The sequence below is a fragment of the Emydura macquarii genome, unplaced genomic scaffold (genome assembly GCF_026122565.2).
Source record: "Emydura macquarii macquarii isolate MOO-44397 ecotype Brisbane River unplaced genomic scaffold, CSIRO-AGI_Emac_v2 contig_2897, whole genome shotgun sequence".
NCBI lineage: Eukaryota > Metazoa > Chordata > Testudines > Chelidae > Emydura > Emydura macquarii.
This window is the reverse complement of record NW_027133034.1, coordinates 59,045,041-59,062,201: the sequence shown is the minus strand read 5'-3', so window position 1 is coordinate 59,062,201 and position 17,161 is coordinate 59,045,041. Positions and strand designations below refer to the sequence as shown.

General features: G+C 38.6%; 1 protein-coding gene across 5 annotated transcripts in view; it reads left to right on the top strand.

Annotated features, from left to right (window-relative positions):
• Nucleotides 1-17,161, top strand: part of GPBP1 (GC-rich promoter binding protein 1) — a 70,229-nt gene that overhangs the window by 33,095 nt on the left and 19,973 nt on the right. For all 5 annotated transcript variants that reach the window (XM_067568479.1, XM_067568481.1, XM_067568480.1 and 2 more), the window contains 6 exons: nucleotides 3,038-3,161; nucleotides 3,784-4,013; nucleotides 5,100-5,166; nucleotides 8,003-8,187; nucleotides 9,243-9,383; nucleotides 10,243-10,407. In XM_067568479.1, the coding sequence (XP_067424580.1) occupies nucleotides 3,038-3,161; nucleotides 3,784-4,013; nucleotides 5,100-5,166; nucleotides 8,003-8,187; nucleotides 9,243-9,383; nucleotides 10,243-10,407 (912 nt within the window). The remainder of the gene's footprint in view (nucleotides 1-3,037; nucleotides 3,162-3,783; nucleotides 4,014-5,099; nucleotides 5,167-8,002; nucleotides 8,188-9,242; nucleotides 9,384-10,242; nucleotides 10,408-17,161) is intronic.

The window sequence follows — 17,161 nt, the reverse complement described above, 5'->3', positions numbered from 1 at the left end:
GAGGTGAATGTATGCATCTAGGAGGTTCCAAAAATAAGTTTCAGTATTATCATTGGTTTGATTGAATTTCACTATTTTCAGGCGAGCTTGAAGTGAGTTTTGAGAGAGTATTTTAAGGAAAAGAAGGAAGCATTGCAGATGGTGTTGAGAAGGGAGTTCCAGGACTGAACTTTAAATTTTCTTATAAAAACTCCAGGCTTCAAAGCTTGGTCATGACTCACCTCTATTGTTTACCTGTTTTAAGAAAATTAAAGCTTGTTGCCACTGTTAGCAATTTAGGAATCTGAATTTCAGAAAGTTAGGCATGCAGAAATGTGGACAGTTGTGCTTTTGATTTGCATATTTTGTTAGTCAGTAAACTATTATTTGCAGAACAAAATAGCATTCATGCCTGAGTGTGCCTACAGACCCCTGGTTCTGGAGGCTTAAAGCACACAAGGCCCAAAGATGTGCCCCCAAACAAAACAGCCTTTAGACCAGTGGCAGACACCACCAAATTGGTTGACTTAGCGTATCCTCTTTACACACACGCACATAGTACATCATTTGAAAGCTCATTATGTCTAAGATGAAATATGATGTGGATTTGTCACGTGGTGCTATTACCATAGATAAACAATGACACAAATATGTTAAAATGACCATGTTGAAATATTTTCATGCGTTTGTAAGTTTAATGACTCTGTTATTTTAAGACATAAAATTGGATTTCTTTGACCTAAAAGAATCACAACAACAGTCAAAAGGGGAAAACAAAATCAAATACATGTGGTCAGGTATCATTGAAATGTGATAGTGCTGGTGAAGTTTCTAGACATCATTGTTGTCATCTTTCTACATTACATATAGCAGAACCAATGCCTCCACCCTCCTTTTTTCCCCACTCTTTTTTCCTCCCAGGAGAGATGTAGGAAGGGTATTCCACCTTTCCTGTACTAGCTGGCATTTGAAGAAAAAAGATATTCTTCCAGATTTTTCTTGTATAACACCTTAGCACAAAGAAATATGTGGCTTTGGTGTTATAAAGACATTTGACACCATTGTTCAGGCCTTTAACCTTTAATGGGTCGAATTTTTTTATGAAGTTTTAAAGAGTAATTTAACTGCTTCTCCTGAAGCAGAGTTGGATGTTCTGTCTGTTTCACCATAACTCAGTAGACTACTGTAAAAATTAGTTTAAAAACAATGCTGCTGCTTTCTGGGTTTCACCCTTACAATGTTCAGCACTGAATAAAAATAACTACTGAATTTTCTCACTGACACTTCTTTACACCTAAGATGTCAATCTTCCATAATTTTATAAGAAATACTATAATTTTATCAGAAATAATGTCTTGTAGTGAATGAATGAGCAAAATTTAAAATCTATAATTTTCTGTGCAGTCTGCATAGGCACTAAACCTTTAAAACATAACATTAATGACGTCTAGGGGGTTTGTGCTGCTCCCATAGCATATATTCTAAAAATGTACACAAATGTTCCTTATCCTGGTTTTCCAAGTATCTGTTGTATATGGAAACTTCTTTTAATTCATTTTTATTGTAAAACATTTATTACACCCCCCCCCCCCCCCCCCCCAACAGTGCAGCTGTGTTCTGTTAAGTATATACTTTTTTTTTTTTCTAGGTTCACACAGATAATGGATTGAATCACTGAAAATGAATCAATACTAGTGTCTCCCATTTTTATGCTGTTTCTGAATAGTTAAAAAAAAAAAATCTTTGCTTTTAGAAGGCTGTGTTAGCAAAATTCTGTCATGTTAAACCAGGCAATCAAAGCTGCAGAATAGCTAGGTAGCAGTAGCAAAGATAGCTCCTGCCTCTCTAGAATGAGGAGTATGCATTACAGCAGTTATCACAGTTCATGGCCAGTGCACCTGTACTCCCCTTTTGTGGTCCACCAAGGGCGCCCACTTTTAGGCTTCTGGCTCCCAGCTGTTACGTCTCTTTGGCACAAACCACTTATCTCTCCCTCTTGACCAAGGTTTTTCCAGGCTGCACAGTTTCCTGACTAAACTGCCTGAACCGGCCAGTTTTCTCTCCAAAGTCTATGACCAGTGTAATTGCCTGCAGTTACAAGTTACCACACAGCTCTTCCTAAGCAAGCACATTTATTCTTAAGGCGAAAGCATTACAGAGAGAACCTATGAAAAACAATGAAAGAACCTACATGTATGCTAAAAAGCTTACCAGAGGTCACTCCCAACTCCAACCTTGGGCTCCATTAGGTCTCAGTCCTCCAAAACCCACAACTGCATTTCCACCCTGGTTCCAAGTCCATAACTTTCTCAGACTGAGAACCAGAATAACCATGAATAGTTCAGTCTTCCCTTTACACAGCTTGGGTGTTTAATCTTGGCTTCATGTAACAGGTGATCAGCAGAGAATGGGCCACTCCTCAGGGCATAGCTTCAAAAGGCTGGGTTCTTGAATGGCCAGAGGTGGGGAATTTGCATTCACCTCCCTCTAGATGTTCCCCAGGAAAACCACTTAACACTTTTTGTTCGAAAAGTCCATTCTTGTCTGGCGTGTTGTTCAATATAGTCCTTTGAACCTCCTGATCTCTCATCTGTTACATCTTCTCCCTTGAAAGGTTAGATACAATCCCTGTGCATAATAATACATAAATCATTCGTTTAATACAATGGACCCCAAAGATACTTGGGAAATCTTACTGAATTAAGTCTGTTTCAGAAAACAACCATATCTGTCACACAAGTGTTAGTAAAAGCATTGGTTTGGCTTACTTGAATACTTTTCTCAATTTAAGAATTTAGCAGTTGTCTTTACTAGAATCAAATAACTCCTCATTTCCTCATTCCCACTTCTAGTTTCTCTGGGATCTTCCACAATACATGGCTTATAAAGCTGGTGAAGTGAGAGATGTTAAAGAAACTTCATATTGTCAACTTTCCCATAAGTTTTATTTTGCTTCTCATAACCAAAAGTGCTTGTTTTATTGGATCCTAACAGACTATCCTGTTTGTCTCAAAAGGAATGCTAAAAGCACTAATCTGCTATTTGTGCTCCTTTCCAGTCATCACTGAATTTTGAAAAGCATTCTGAAAATTTGTCATGGACAGAGAATCGTTATGAAGCAAACTGCAGACGACACAACTCTTCAGACGGGTTTGATCCTAGTGTTGGACGTCCCAATGGAGGTATAATTTTGTTTCTAGAGCACATATCCATCAGTGCTGAGTGTTCTGAGCTTGTTTTGTAGAGATCTGATATTTTTACTTATAGACATTCTATCCTTTCTTAATATTCAAACACTGAATGCTTTAGCATTGCACGACTTAATCCCTAGGAGAATGGAGGCATGGAGAATGGAAGAAAAGCAGGAGATATGTGGTACAAGACGAGTTTTTCAGGGAAGATAGGATGCCCCAGGGTTGGTTAGAGCAGTGTGCCACTGGGTGCATGGTATTGCTCTTTCAAAAAGGAGCAGTGTAAATACCCAGCTTGTGTGTGCTGTAGACAGCAATGTGGACATGAGCAAACAGGAGAGGGGCCTGACATTTAATTGTCAGACCAAGCTCCTTTGGGGCCCATCTGTTTCCTATCTATGTCTGAAATCAAGTTCCTCTCCTTAGTGCAGGGTAGAGATCCTACCCCACTGCATGTATGAGGGAAAAGAAGCTTACTATGGTATCAAATCCACATGAGCTTAGAACATTATTTGACTCATTCATGATGTTTAAGTTTCTGTAGAAATTCTGCAAAGTAGAAATTCTTTCAAACTGCTTGTAATTACATTTCTTTAACATTTAAAAATCTAAGGACATTTTGGGAGAAAAGAGAAAAATGGTTGGCGCTCACAAGGCAGGAACGGGACAGAAAACACACACCATCGTGGGGGAGGATACCATGGTGGAAGTTCCCGCTCTCGTACCAGCACTTTCCTCTCTGGAAAAAGCCAAGGACTGTTGCATGAAAATAATGTACTTGACAATGAAACTGGGAAAAAGGAAGACAAGGAAGAACCCAAACAATTTGAGGCTGAGGATTTTGTAAGTTACTTGTAATTATAATAAACAAAGTTTCATTGTTTCTGCAAGTGCCATTTTGTCCATTATACAAGCTACTTAATGAGATTTCACGAGTTACAGTTCTTATACAGGGATCACCCTTTCCATAGGTAAGAGGGTGTTAATTGTTTATCCATTAAATTGATTCTATTCATACATCCTTTTATTATTGTAATTATATTATTGTTAAGGCTAAGATTTAATCCTGGGAATTTTTAGTAAAAATCATGGACAGGTCACAGGCAATAAACAAAAATTCATGGCCTGTGACCTGTCTGTCATTTTTATTAAAAAATACCCCTGACTAAATCTTAGCTGTTCCCGGTGGAGCCGGGGTTCTGGGGGTGCTGCGGTCACCCCCAGCGCCACTGCTCTGGGTACCCCAGTTGCGGCTGGCTATAGGGCCTCTACAGCAGCTGTGGAAGTCATGGAGCTCACGGAAAGTCACAGAATTTTCTTCCATCTCTGTGACAGACTTGCAGCCTTAATTATTGTGTATAGTACTCATTTAAGTTTGTTTATAGATGTGGTGTTCTAAATCCTTCAGTACAATATTTTACAGCAGTTTACCATGGCAATTACTACATAATAAATTCTACACAACTTCCTTTTCAAAATTGGGAGTAGAATAAGTAATCTTTATGCCATGTAAAAACCCAGGCTTGGAAGCCTCTTCTTGAGTTGTGAAACTAGGGAAGTCCAGGATGTAGGAGTATTTTAGCCTTTCTGTTCTGGCCGACCAACACCATTCCCCTCCTTTTCTGAATAGTCCACGAAATTGCATTGATTGCAGTGAGAGAAGCCCATTATGAAGGGATGAAATTGGTGAGGAGCTAGGCACCAGAGTGAAAAATAGTGATTTACATTCAACTAAAGCATTGGTCTGTTTTAGCAATAAAACTGGGTCTATCCACAGTCCTGTCTCTTTAAGAACTGATGATTTCCTTTGACAAAGGAGATGACATTTGAAATGAATTCTAATGTGATCCTCCAATATTACATTTCATTTTTAATCAGTCTTGAAATATGAACCAACTAAGCAATAATTTTTAAAAACTTTCCTTTCAGCCCTCTCTGAATCCTGAATATGAGAGAGAACCAAACCAGAATAAATCTTTAGCAGCAGGTGTGTGGGGTAAGTATTTTTGACTCTTTGGATAGAAAATATAGTAAAGATTTGGAGACAGTGTTTGTTTTAAATAAATCGTGGAAAGAAGTGAGTGAGATTTTTTTGGGGGATATAACAGTACTAGTTTGTTTTGTACAAACACCTAAATGAACTCTGGGCCTTACTAAAGTTTAGTCTACTTTTCCGTTATGGAAAAAGTGCCTATTGCTATAATTGTGTAACAATGTTGGCTTGTAAGCATAGGCATGGTCAGCATACCTCTTATGGGGACTAGACATCTTTTGGTCAAGGGATTGCTAGGATTTGGTCTCCAGACAGTGCACATGATGAAGAGGGATCAGTTGACTAACTGTTGTGCGACTGCCAATTGTAGATTTTATAAAAGAATGCATCTGTATCAGTTTTGGAAGTTGTTTGAGGTAAGATTTTTTTGAGGGAAGTTCCTCTGTGGGTACTTGGCAGGAGGTCTAGGAGATAAGCAGGAAGGCCGCCCAGGAGTAAGAATGCATCCTCTCCCTCCATCTTGCTGAAAGTTGGAAAGTCCTCTGGTGTCTGGCAGCAAGTAGGTTGAATAGCTGTGTTCTTATTCTGATTTTTTTCCCCTGGTAATAAAGCCAACTCTGAGTGAATTGTAGTTTGGACTTTTTTACCTATCCCAGCTGGTGTAGCTTGCCTACCAGCTTACAGTTTGTGCTATAAATACATGGTTTGCAGTAACAGGTTGACAAACACAGGAAATTCCTGTTGTTTAGAGAACATTTTTTTGTGTAATTCAAGTGTCTTCCTTTTTGAGGAATGTACCATTCTGTTAAACATGCATAAAAGTTGCTATTTAGAAGTGGGTTTACTGTTGTCAAAGCTGAGACCTGAGAAATGAAGTGCTGTTTTTCAAAAGTACTTTGATTTACTTACTCTGCATGACTTCAGCTTACAGTTTCATGTCTTTAGAAAGAAATACAGATACAGGCCAAGATTTTAAAATAAGCTGAAGTTAGGTTAGTAAATTCTTTTAGATGTCTAAATAAGCGGCCTTCAGCAATGTTGTGCATCCAACAGCTTCCACTTTTGAAAATCAGACTGCTTATTTATCTTTAATTATCTATCAGAATGGTCAGCAACAGTTTAATTTTCTAACCAAGCTAGAGGAGGTGTTATAGCTACTGTTAGAACCTTGCAAACTTAGTAGCATCAACAGAAGAGGAAACAGTTCAATTCAATTTGAAGGAGAAAGAGGTTTCCAAGCTATAGGCTACAGTCAGATTGATCTTCACAAGAAAGGCAAGAAAGTTTAATTTTGCCAAACAAAAAAGCATAAACTACAATATGATAACTTGCTGTTGCCGTGCATTATTTGATTTTTAGAGGGAAATGGCATCTTTCATATTACATTTGTTTGCAATTGCAAGGCTATAAGTGTATTTAGAAATCGTAAATTGGAATAAATAGCTTTCAAATTAACAGAAAACTAATATGCAAGACAATTTGGATTTGATATTGTGGTACATGTATTATGTATTAAAGTCCAGATCAAAATGGAATATAATGTTGTTCTATTATATTTCACTTGGTAAATATGAACGAGCTTATTCCATGCTGTGAATGTGTTTACATAAAATTAAATTCTACAAGAACAAAATATTCAACTATTATAACAAATAGTTCACTTAGTTTAACACCCACTGACAATAAAAAGAACAGCATAATTTTATTTCCAGGCAACCTTTGCTAGTGTACTACATATAAACCTGTTTTGCTGATGTACTTGAACTTTCCATGTGGACACTTAATCTGCACTAAGAGTGCCTGTTTGCAGTTTAGCATGATTGGGGAGCTAGTGTGGAATAGCTATAGGGCTTTAAATTCATACCCTGGCTTATTCTGCACTTCCCAGTGGAGACAAGCCCTAAATCAGCTTCTCTGCTAGAAACGGAATAATAAAGTTGAGAGTTGAAAATAGTCTATCCAATATCTTTTAACGTTCTTTTCAGTAGAATACATCTGTGCAAAAGCCTTAGTGTGATAATTCCACTTCGTTACATACATTTATTTCAGAGCTGCATTTTAAATGCTGTCTCTCAGCAAACCTGATTAATGATCTTAAGTGTTGTCTTTCAAATCAGACATGCCTCATCCCTTAAGTCAGAGATCCTCAAACAGTGGGTAGATGCGGAGGAACGTTCGGGGTGGCACGCAGTGGGGAGGGAAGTTAGTGCCATGCAGCTCCATTTTACCCTGGTCTGTGCTCAGTGCTGGCCTCAGCTACTGGTTGTGGTGCACAGCCCTGGCCTCAGCTGCTGGGGCTTGGCATGGGCCCTGGGATTCCTGGCCCTGACCACTGCCTCCTGACTGTGGCCCACTGCTAGCTGCAACCTCTGGGCCCAACCGGTGGTCCTGCTTCCAGCCCCAGCCAGTTGTTGATAAAATAAGCAAGAAAAACTTCTTCTCTCAGCAGCTATATAGCTTTCAAACGAACACTTAGAGGTAAAATTACCAAAATCAGTCACTGTTTCTGGTTTTGAATTAATAATCTACCTGGGTAAAGAAAATGCAAACATTTAGCACTGTTCTCAAGAGCAGTAATAATTGTATAGGTGAAGAACAATTTACAAGTTTTAATTCTCAACACAAATATGAGGTAAGTAGGGTATTTCAATTTTGTAGGTATGGCAACCGAGAACCATTACTTTACTTGCTCCACACACAAGTCATTGGCAGATCTGGGATTGAACTCATCGGTTCCTGATTCCCAAGCCTCTTCTCTTTGCTCGGGACCACACTGCCACCCAACATTTTGTATCCTGGAAAAGGTTCATTCTCTGATTTTGTTTTTGTTTCTATACAGAATATCCTCTGAATCCAAAATCTAGATCTCCAAGAATGCTGGTCATTAAAAAAGGTAGTACAAAAGATTTGCAGATATCTGGATTCCCTGTAGTCGGAGGTCTTCATTCACAGCCAGTCAAGAATGGAACTGGTACAAGTGTTTATAAAGGATTAGTCCCTAAACCTGCTACTCCACCTGCAAAGGTAAATTTGAACTCTATTGGAAATGTAAATAAGTCGTCTGAAATGGTGCTCTAATTTTTTATATCACGTCTCATCGGGGAGTACTCCTTTTCACTACTGCTTTATGTAGTATTACCATGTTAAATACAGTTTTACTTAAAATGTAACTCAATATTATTCTGAACTGTATTTAGACCCTTCCTATTTCTACTACATATTTTTGAGATAGGATGATAAGAGCTGAACAGTGTATTCCAGATGAAGATTGAAGGGGTACAATTGCTTTATGTAATCTGAATATATTTTCAGTATTTCTTTCTATCCAATCCTTTATACATACTAACACTTCCCCACCATTCTGCATGTAGCAGAGGCTTTCATCAAGTTGTCCATAATGATACCCTTGGCACATTTTTTTCCTGGGTGGTTCTAGTTACATTTAGAATCCATCAGTGTGTATGAATAGATCAGATTATTCCTTCTAATGTGTGTTACCTTGAATGAGTTAAGAGTGAAGATAAGGGGTTTGCACAAATATTATTTAGGACATAATTTAGCCCGCAGTACTCATGGTAAGGTTTGACTGAAATAACACAGTTTGACTGTCAGAGCTCAATCTGAATTTGCAGGGCTGGCAGTTGAATAAAATATTTTAAAAACTGAGCCTATTTGTCGTTGAAATAATTGAAAATAATAAACAACACTGCTGCCATGTTAGTCTCTCTTTTTAAATGGAACAATGCCTCTGAATAATTCTTACCTCACTTCAAGAATTTACATGCTTTGTATGTAATGGGAATAACATTATTTAAGAGTGAAAAATACTGAGTTATTGAAAATGCTTTCTTTAATATTGCAGTGCTAGATACACTATAAAATATTGCACACAGCTTTTGAATTTAGTTTGGTCTGTTTAGATAACTAACAGAACAAGATACGTAAGAAATGACAAACTATTTTCAACAAGAAAATAGTTTGTTTTATACTGTCATGATAAAATAGTATTTGTTTTAATCATGTTGCCTTTCCTGAATGAGGAGACATTTTAGTTAATGATGGTTTTATTTTTTGTTTAGCCTACACAGTGGAAAAGCCAAACAAAAGAGAATAAACTTGGGACTCCATTTCCTCATGAGCCTTCATATGGTATTGGCAACTTTAATGCTTTCAAATCAACTGCCAAGGCTTTTAGTGTATCACAAAATTCAGTGAAAGAGGTATGGTTGTATTTTTGTTTTTCTTCAAATCCCTTTAAAAAATTTCAAGTTATTAATCCGAGTAACTTGCTAAATACTGTAAGTGAATGCTGTAGTATGCAGTGGTGTTGTAGCCATGTTGGTTCGAGGGTATTAAAGAGACAAGGTGGGTGAGGTAATATCTTTTACTGGACCTACTTCTGCTTGTCAGAGAGACAAGCTTTTGAACTTGCACAGAGCTCTTCAGATTCGTTTGGATCTTCTTCAGACATGAAGAAGAGCTCTGTGTAAGCTTGAAAGCTTGTCTCTCACAAGCAGAAGTTGGTACGGTAAAAGATACTACCTCACCTATCTTATCTCTAACAAGGGAAAACTGGAATGCATATTAAATGACAAAATATTTTTTATGGAAATTTAACAGAATAGAGATTAAATATTTGAACTTTACCAATGTTATATACCTCCAGCATTGGCAATACCTGCCATCTCTTTTGTGGATTTGGAAGGGGGAAAGATGGATGGTTTAGAAAATGTTAAGTCTGAGAATGTCGAATATAAAAGTTGCTGATGGTGTGATACAATTCCAGAAGTAGTATACTCCAAGAATACCTTCAAAATTTGATAAATCAGTGGGTACACACAGAATACACCCACTACCCATGGGTAGTGGGGAATTTTAATATCCTCCCCTCTTTATTTTTACTTCATTATGTAAGCAGATTAAGTCAGTATGGGACTCTGGATGCAGGGGAAACCTGAAACTATAATAGTGGCAGATTTTTAATTCTTGCTCAGTAAAAGGAACTTTTGTGTCCTATCTAGTAAAGTTGTTTTTAACTTGCCAATTTCTCAATATTCTTACTTTTTTCCCACCCATTAGTGTAATCGGTCAAATTCTTCATCCCCTGTTGACAAACTTAATCAGCCTCGATTAACAAAATTGACAAGAATGCGCACTGATAAGAAGAGTGAATTCTTAAAGGCATTGAAACAGGATAGAGTGGAAGAGGAACATGAAGATGAGAATCATGTTGGGCAAGAGAAGGTATTTTGGTTCACCAACTGTTGTAGATATAGTAGTTGTAATACATCTCAAACTAAACATGCATTGTTTTATTTGTTTGTAATGAGATGTTCACTTTCTCTGAATGCTTAACAATGCAAAAATAACTTGCCATGACAGATTTTATTGAAATATAAAGTGTAAAACAATAATGAGGTCAGTTCCTAGATCTATTAAATATCAGGAAAAGATTCTTTTTGATGTTCCTACCTGCTCAGGTGTCCAATCACTGTCCTTTTTCTAACATCACTTTAGTCCCTCTTTATAACGAAAATTAAAATACTAAGTTCCTTCTGCTTTATTGGTATGGTGGCAGCGTGTGAAATTACAGATCCAGCTACTGTCTCTTCAGTTATACTTATGGCACATGTTCAGTTGCTCACCTATGCACAAACTCATGACTACCCCGTGAATATTCTCATTAAAGCCTCTCCTCTCACATGTTACTCTGTAACTTAAATTTACTCTTCTCAGTAGGCTGTTGGGCATCTGTTACATACTTTTTAGTTACGCTTTCACTAGAGCATTTCAAAAGCTAAGTGGCCATTGTGACATCATTTCAAACAGGTTTCTCTCTGAAGTTTATTTTTATTATGTGCAGTGCTCTTTACAGGCAGATAAAACTGGCAAGTCTTTACTCCATGTAGCTTGCAATCAAAACTAGGCACAACACGGCAAAGGCTGGAAGTAAAAGTTGGGGTGAGTGAGGGTTAGAACTGTTAAAGACCATTAAATGAACTTACTGTTATTTCCTTTCATCACTAATTATATTACAATTTGCAACTTTCCAAATTGTTAGTTAATAATTGCTGTCTTTGTAAAATGAAAGAATATGTCTTGGAATGTCTTTCTCAGAATCTTACTATATGGGTTTTGAGCAGCCAATTTAAAAGCCATCTACAAATTCTAGTTTGAGGGAGACTATATACATAATCCACCATATACAAGTATTGTCATGTATGCCCTCATTTTGGAAGTAAATTTTCTGCCACTGGTGAGAAATTGCAAGTATGTTGTACTAGCAACAGGGAAGTAGTTTCCTCATCTCTTGCTCTAAACAGAACCCTAATCTAAATGTTAATTTACTAATAGTCTGCTGGTTAGTGGTTAGTGGTGGTAGTTTAGTGTTTAGTAAATGGTAGATACAGAATAAAGAAGATTCCTAGCTTCATGTCCTGTGCCAAGTGTAATCAGTGGATCTCAGTGGTTGAACCAAGACAACATATGCCTCTAGTTGAGAAAAGGAGCATCCTTTATTGAAAACTTATGGCTTGGCAGATTCTGCAGCATTGTCAGTTTTCTGCTTCGGTGTCAGGGTTATTAACACAAACAATTGGCTCCTAAAAGATTAAAGTTTCAGGCCTCTATAAAGTTCTTTTTAAAATGTTTTCTTTGACTATCCAGATACCTGAGTGACAGAGTTTCAAATCAATCTTCTATCCTTGGTCATGAGTATTATTTATATCATAGGTACTTCTGAAGGAACCTTTTTATCCGGTTTGGGGCTCACAGGACTGATGGATACCTATAGTATAATGCTTAGGAACTATATTAGTCTGTCAATCCCCTTCTTTCCTCCAGGACAGAAACCATTAAAATGAAGGGTCATTTCCACTCAACACTCATCTCTTTCCCATTAAATTTTAGATGTTCAGATGGTCAGTTTCTAACCGAGTGGAAGAGAATATATTCTATACAGAACATATCTGAGAGCAGTGCATATGTTGAGAGAGCCTTTTGAGATTCTAAATGTGAAATGTTACCTGCACTTTGTATGGATGCCACATCACAGAAACCTTATAGTGTCTGGAGCTGATCTGGAAATGTCCCTTCTGGAGGTCTCTGCTACTGATACAGTTCATTATAAAGAGATGTTTAAGTTCTTTCTTTCTTTCTTTAAATACTTGAAGATTAAATTCTCTCATTTATGTTCTGCACTAAGTAGTTAGAAATACTGTATAACATGTCACTTGGATATTTGGAGGCAGCTGTGCTTAATAGGGTGATTGGTTTGCTACAATGGCAAATTTAAGAAGTTACTCCAGTGGAGCTTTCTATGGAGAAAGCATCAGTTGCTGTTGTAAAATCAGATTTCATGTAATGGAGTGAAAATTGCACTGATTAATGAATTGGAGGCAAAATTGGACTGGTTGCAGTGGGCTCAGAGAAGTGGCTTAGAAGTTACTGAGGCTTGGCAGAGATATGTGGGAAAGAATTGGGCCTGCATATACTCCTGGTAAGCAGCAGGAAACAGACTCCCGACCTAGTATTGTTCTATGGTTCAGGCAAAAAGAAGCATGCCATTTCTAAAGCTGGAGTTGAACTTTGTGCCTGAGCCCTGGGGTTCCAATATGTTGATTAGGAAGTGGAGAGTTCTTGAGGGTAGAAGTGTGAGTGGGTTTGACGACTGAGATTGAGGTGGACGAGGCCAAACATGCCTGTTGTTACTTCAGATCTCCTTTGCGGGACTGATTTGGGGATTGTTTGGTGAAGGAGAGAGAGAAAGTTAGACAAAGGGGAAAGAGAAAGCTGCCCTATTCTGATTTTTTTTAATTAAAAAAAATCACAGCCCTGTAAATCTACACAGTTCAGTTATATCCTGGAATCCAAAAGTTCTTTGGCTCAAATTGGCCTTTTCTCTAATTGCCAAAAAACAATTAGTTTGTTTTAAAACTAGGTCAGAATAGAACCTCCAGTGGGTGCCGTTGAAAAGAAACACTAACACTATCCTGTTGTAGTACAATCTTGACTTTATTTAATGACACCCACTATTTCTGCTAGTGCTCTTTGGTTTTCAGGGGGTTCCAATGGTTAATAGGTGAATTAAGCCTTAAGCCTCTGTACTAGGACCCTACAATTTTGCTTCTGCTAGATACCTATTCCTGGGACATCTACTTCAGCCCAATCCCTCTCCAGAAATTATCCTTTGAAATAACTTTTGAAATCTTGCAAAACATCACATCAAAATTAAACCTCTCTGGTCCACCTATCCTTTATTAAGATTGTTGACAAAAGAAATATTTTAGTTGCCTTCTTGCCCCTCCCCCCTGGAAAAACCTTACATGTCTGAGGCAAGTACGTAAATAGAATTTTTTTTTTAAAACTTATGTACTTATGCTTTTCCATAATGCTTGTCAATCCACCATACTGGTGCTATATTATCTATTATTTATACCCCAACATAGGTTTCCACGGCTGTTAGTCCTTTCTAGGTTTGCTTCTGAATGACTGGATATTCAGCTATAAGGAAACAATAGGGTAGTGTACCTATTTACAGATTTTTCAATGGAACATTTAGTGTACTTACTATTCAGGAGCCACAAAATCTGTTTTCCCTCTTGTTAGTAGCAACACCCTCCTTTCTTTCTCTGGCACACATTACAAAATGCTTTTCTGTACTGATAATGTAAAATAAAGAAATTGTTCAGGAGGATTTAGGATAATTTTTGATCTCAACAGCTATGGATTCTCATTTATTTTGAGTTTTTGTGCTCCTGTTGTGTGCTGCAGCAGTTGTTAGTCAGTAACATTCACTTGAACTAGCTGAATCCGAAGGAAACTGCTTCAGCCTTTCTTCCAACTGTGGTCATGGATATCTCCAATATTATCTAGCTTCCTGTGGACCTATTTTTTTAAAGTGTAGGTTTATTCTTAAGTGATAGTAAGAATATCACTTTGCGGTTCTCATTTGTGTCTCTCTAGTGTCCATGTAGGTGCTCGGTTTGTAAATAATAGGATGTCTAAGTACTTACACCACAAACTCATCTTGGGCTTGGCAGTCAATCTAGGTTGTTTTCACCTCATATATCTTTATGGGTAATGAGGTTTCTGTAAACCAAAGTAGACTTTCAGCTACGGTTATCAATCAATTGTCTAGAGCAGGGACGGGCAACTGGTAGGGTGGGGGCCGCATCTAGCCCAGAGCATTTTATTTGACCTGCTAACCAGGAGCATAGCCACAGGTGGGCCACAACCCACCAAAATCTGAACCTCAGGAAGTGGCACTGATTCTACCTCAAGTGAGGGAAGGGGAGAAGGGATCTGCCAGAATGGAGCGGAGAACAGTGAAGGGGGCAGGAGACAGCTCTTCCCACTGCCTGGAGGAGGAAAAGAAGCTGCTCCCTGGCACCTGCTGGAGTAAGTGCACGAGGCAACAGCTTCCTGGTCACAGCAGGCTTGCTCCAGAGTAGCCCTGGCAGACAGCACCCAGGGGCTACTGAATGGGGACAGTGTATCCCTGGCTGGCAGTGGGGACCAGGCTTGCCCTCCTTCCCAAAGATCATGGAGTTGAACATAAGCTGGCAGGTGGTATGGCCTGGTGGGTGTTAGGATAGGACTTGTTGCTCTGGCACATGTTCTCACAGCAGTAGTCAGGCAAGGTGCCTTGGAACAGCAAGGGCTAGTTCTTCCTCAACCACAGCTGCTTCCTCTTCTGCCACATCCTGGAGCCTCTTAAAAATGTTTGGCTATCCAAAGGGTTTTAGTTGATTTTAGAGCTCACTGCTACATAAAAGTTACCCATTCCTCATCTTATAGTTCATGGCCTCAGTTACATCTGTGCAGTAATTTGTCTTGCAGAAGGTTATTGGTAATGTGCAAGGTGCGGAAAAGGGCTTGTCTGACTGCTCAGGGTCAGTTTGTGGGTTTGGCAGTTGAGATGGGGATTCTTATTTCTTGCAAAATGAGCACATTTTATTACGTAATCATGAGACAAAAAAGTAACTTTCAATGCCATTCTTATGAAATTTCTTTACTGTAAGTCTGGCTTATGTTTGTCCCATTTCCCTTCAGTTTGACGATTACTAGTAGCTTAAAGAATAGATGTGTGGAGGAGTACATTTACCTTTTTAGGTTCCTGAAGTTGTGCCAGTTGACCTAGGACAACTCAAGACCAAAATGCATAGAGCAGCTAAATAAGCCAAATAAAATCAAAGTGACGAATGAATTTAGGAGCTTGACAATAAGTTAGTGTTGATTTTTGATTTGGAGTGTTGACTTGTTCCCATCAAATTTAAGGTCTTTCTTTAGATATTTGTTTTCTCTGGCCATTTTCTTCTTCTTCTAGTCTTTAGTTCCATCTATGTGGCCATTTTAAAGAAACAAAATACTGAGATTCAGATTCACCATAAGAATGGGAGTTCCTAACTTGAATGAATGTACACTTCAGTGTGTTGACAGAAATCCAAACACCTGTAATACCAGGGAAATAGAGAAGATTACCTACAGAGGGAAAACATTATTTTACAGTAGCTAAAGTCACAAAATAAGTCACTCAGAAATCTGTGGCAGCTCTAGACTCTAAATTGGAACGGACAAATGTACAAGTGAATACATAACTGCTAAGATACTATAATGATGAAAGTTTATGAAAAGCTAGATACAATTAAGGGAATAGGAAAAGCAATTGGAAGAAAAACTCTTGAAACTATTAAGTAGAGAGCTGGTACTATGAAGCCGATGGACATAGTGGTTCAAAACTATGCTCCACTGTGACTTAAATCTTCCAAAAAGTAAAATGTGCTTAATGCTTTAGTTTGTATTTTCCAGTTCTCCAGTAGTCCCTTATTCTGCCTTTTCCATTCCTGCAATTAGGTTCTACTTTTGCTGGGCAGCTTGAGGATGCAGGATGAATCAGTGAGGAGGAGGCTTGATTCTCCTTCAGAAGAACAAATCCGTAGCTTGCCAGACCTTTCCCTGAGCTACAGAGCATAGGAGATTATTTTAGAAATCTTTGAATTTGGATCCAGATCTGTTACTTTGCTTTTTCTAGCTGGTAATTTCTCTGTGTCCTTCTGCAAGAGCCAGTCTTCTCCGGGCAAGTGAGTTTACTCTTATCGTTTGCCACAGCTGCTGCTCCTCACCTCAGGCAGAGACAGAGCTATGAATCTGCTGTATGACTTCCCTGTATCTTTGGAAGGCAGGGAATACTGTATAATTTGCTCTGAGCAGCTTCTGCCTTTCTATCCAGACTCAGCTACTTGTTCTACCATTGGTATAGGAAAGTCACTGGGTTTTAGCTTCTGTACTAAGTGTGGTACAGATTGCAGCAGAGGAGTTTTGGTCATGCTTTTGCATCCCCAACCTGGAGTCTCTAGCAGTGGTACAATAGTGCAGGGAGATGCAGTATTGAAAGATGTCTGATGGCAGCTCTGTACGGGGTTCAATTCCAGTCCAGCTGGAAGACCCAGTGTAAAACTTAATTTATTTAAGTAAGTTCACTGAACATAAATATGATACAGTCGGTATTGTAAAAGACAGACACATTCCCTGCCTAGAGGTGCATGCCATCTAAACAGAGAAGATGCACCGGGAAGAATGGAGAACTTAATTTCTTTTGTTTTTAATTTATTTCTTCCCTTCTGATAAACTGTGACTGAAGAAAGTATTTGACGTTTTCACACTTGACTCTTTAGGTGAGGTTTGCCCTCAGATTGGGAAGGTGTCCCATTCCGGAGTGCAATCCAGACCAGTCAGAGTTTGTCACCGCCTGCCCCATAACCTTGGGTGCCTCATAATGCTTTGCTGTTGTAGCTCCCAACCAGGGCCCCTCACAAACAGCCTAATAGCATGCAGGTCACACCCTGAATGTCTGTGTATGACTGGCTGCTAAACCAGAGCTGTAGTTAACACTCCAGTCACATTCTGGTTTCCACCAGCCTTGGTTACTGCTTGCAGGGTGATCCCAAGATATTCCCAGTCCTGAATTTCCCCTAAAACACATGTTCTGCATTGTCCA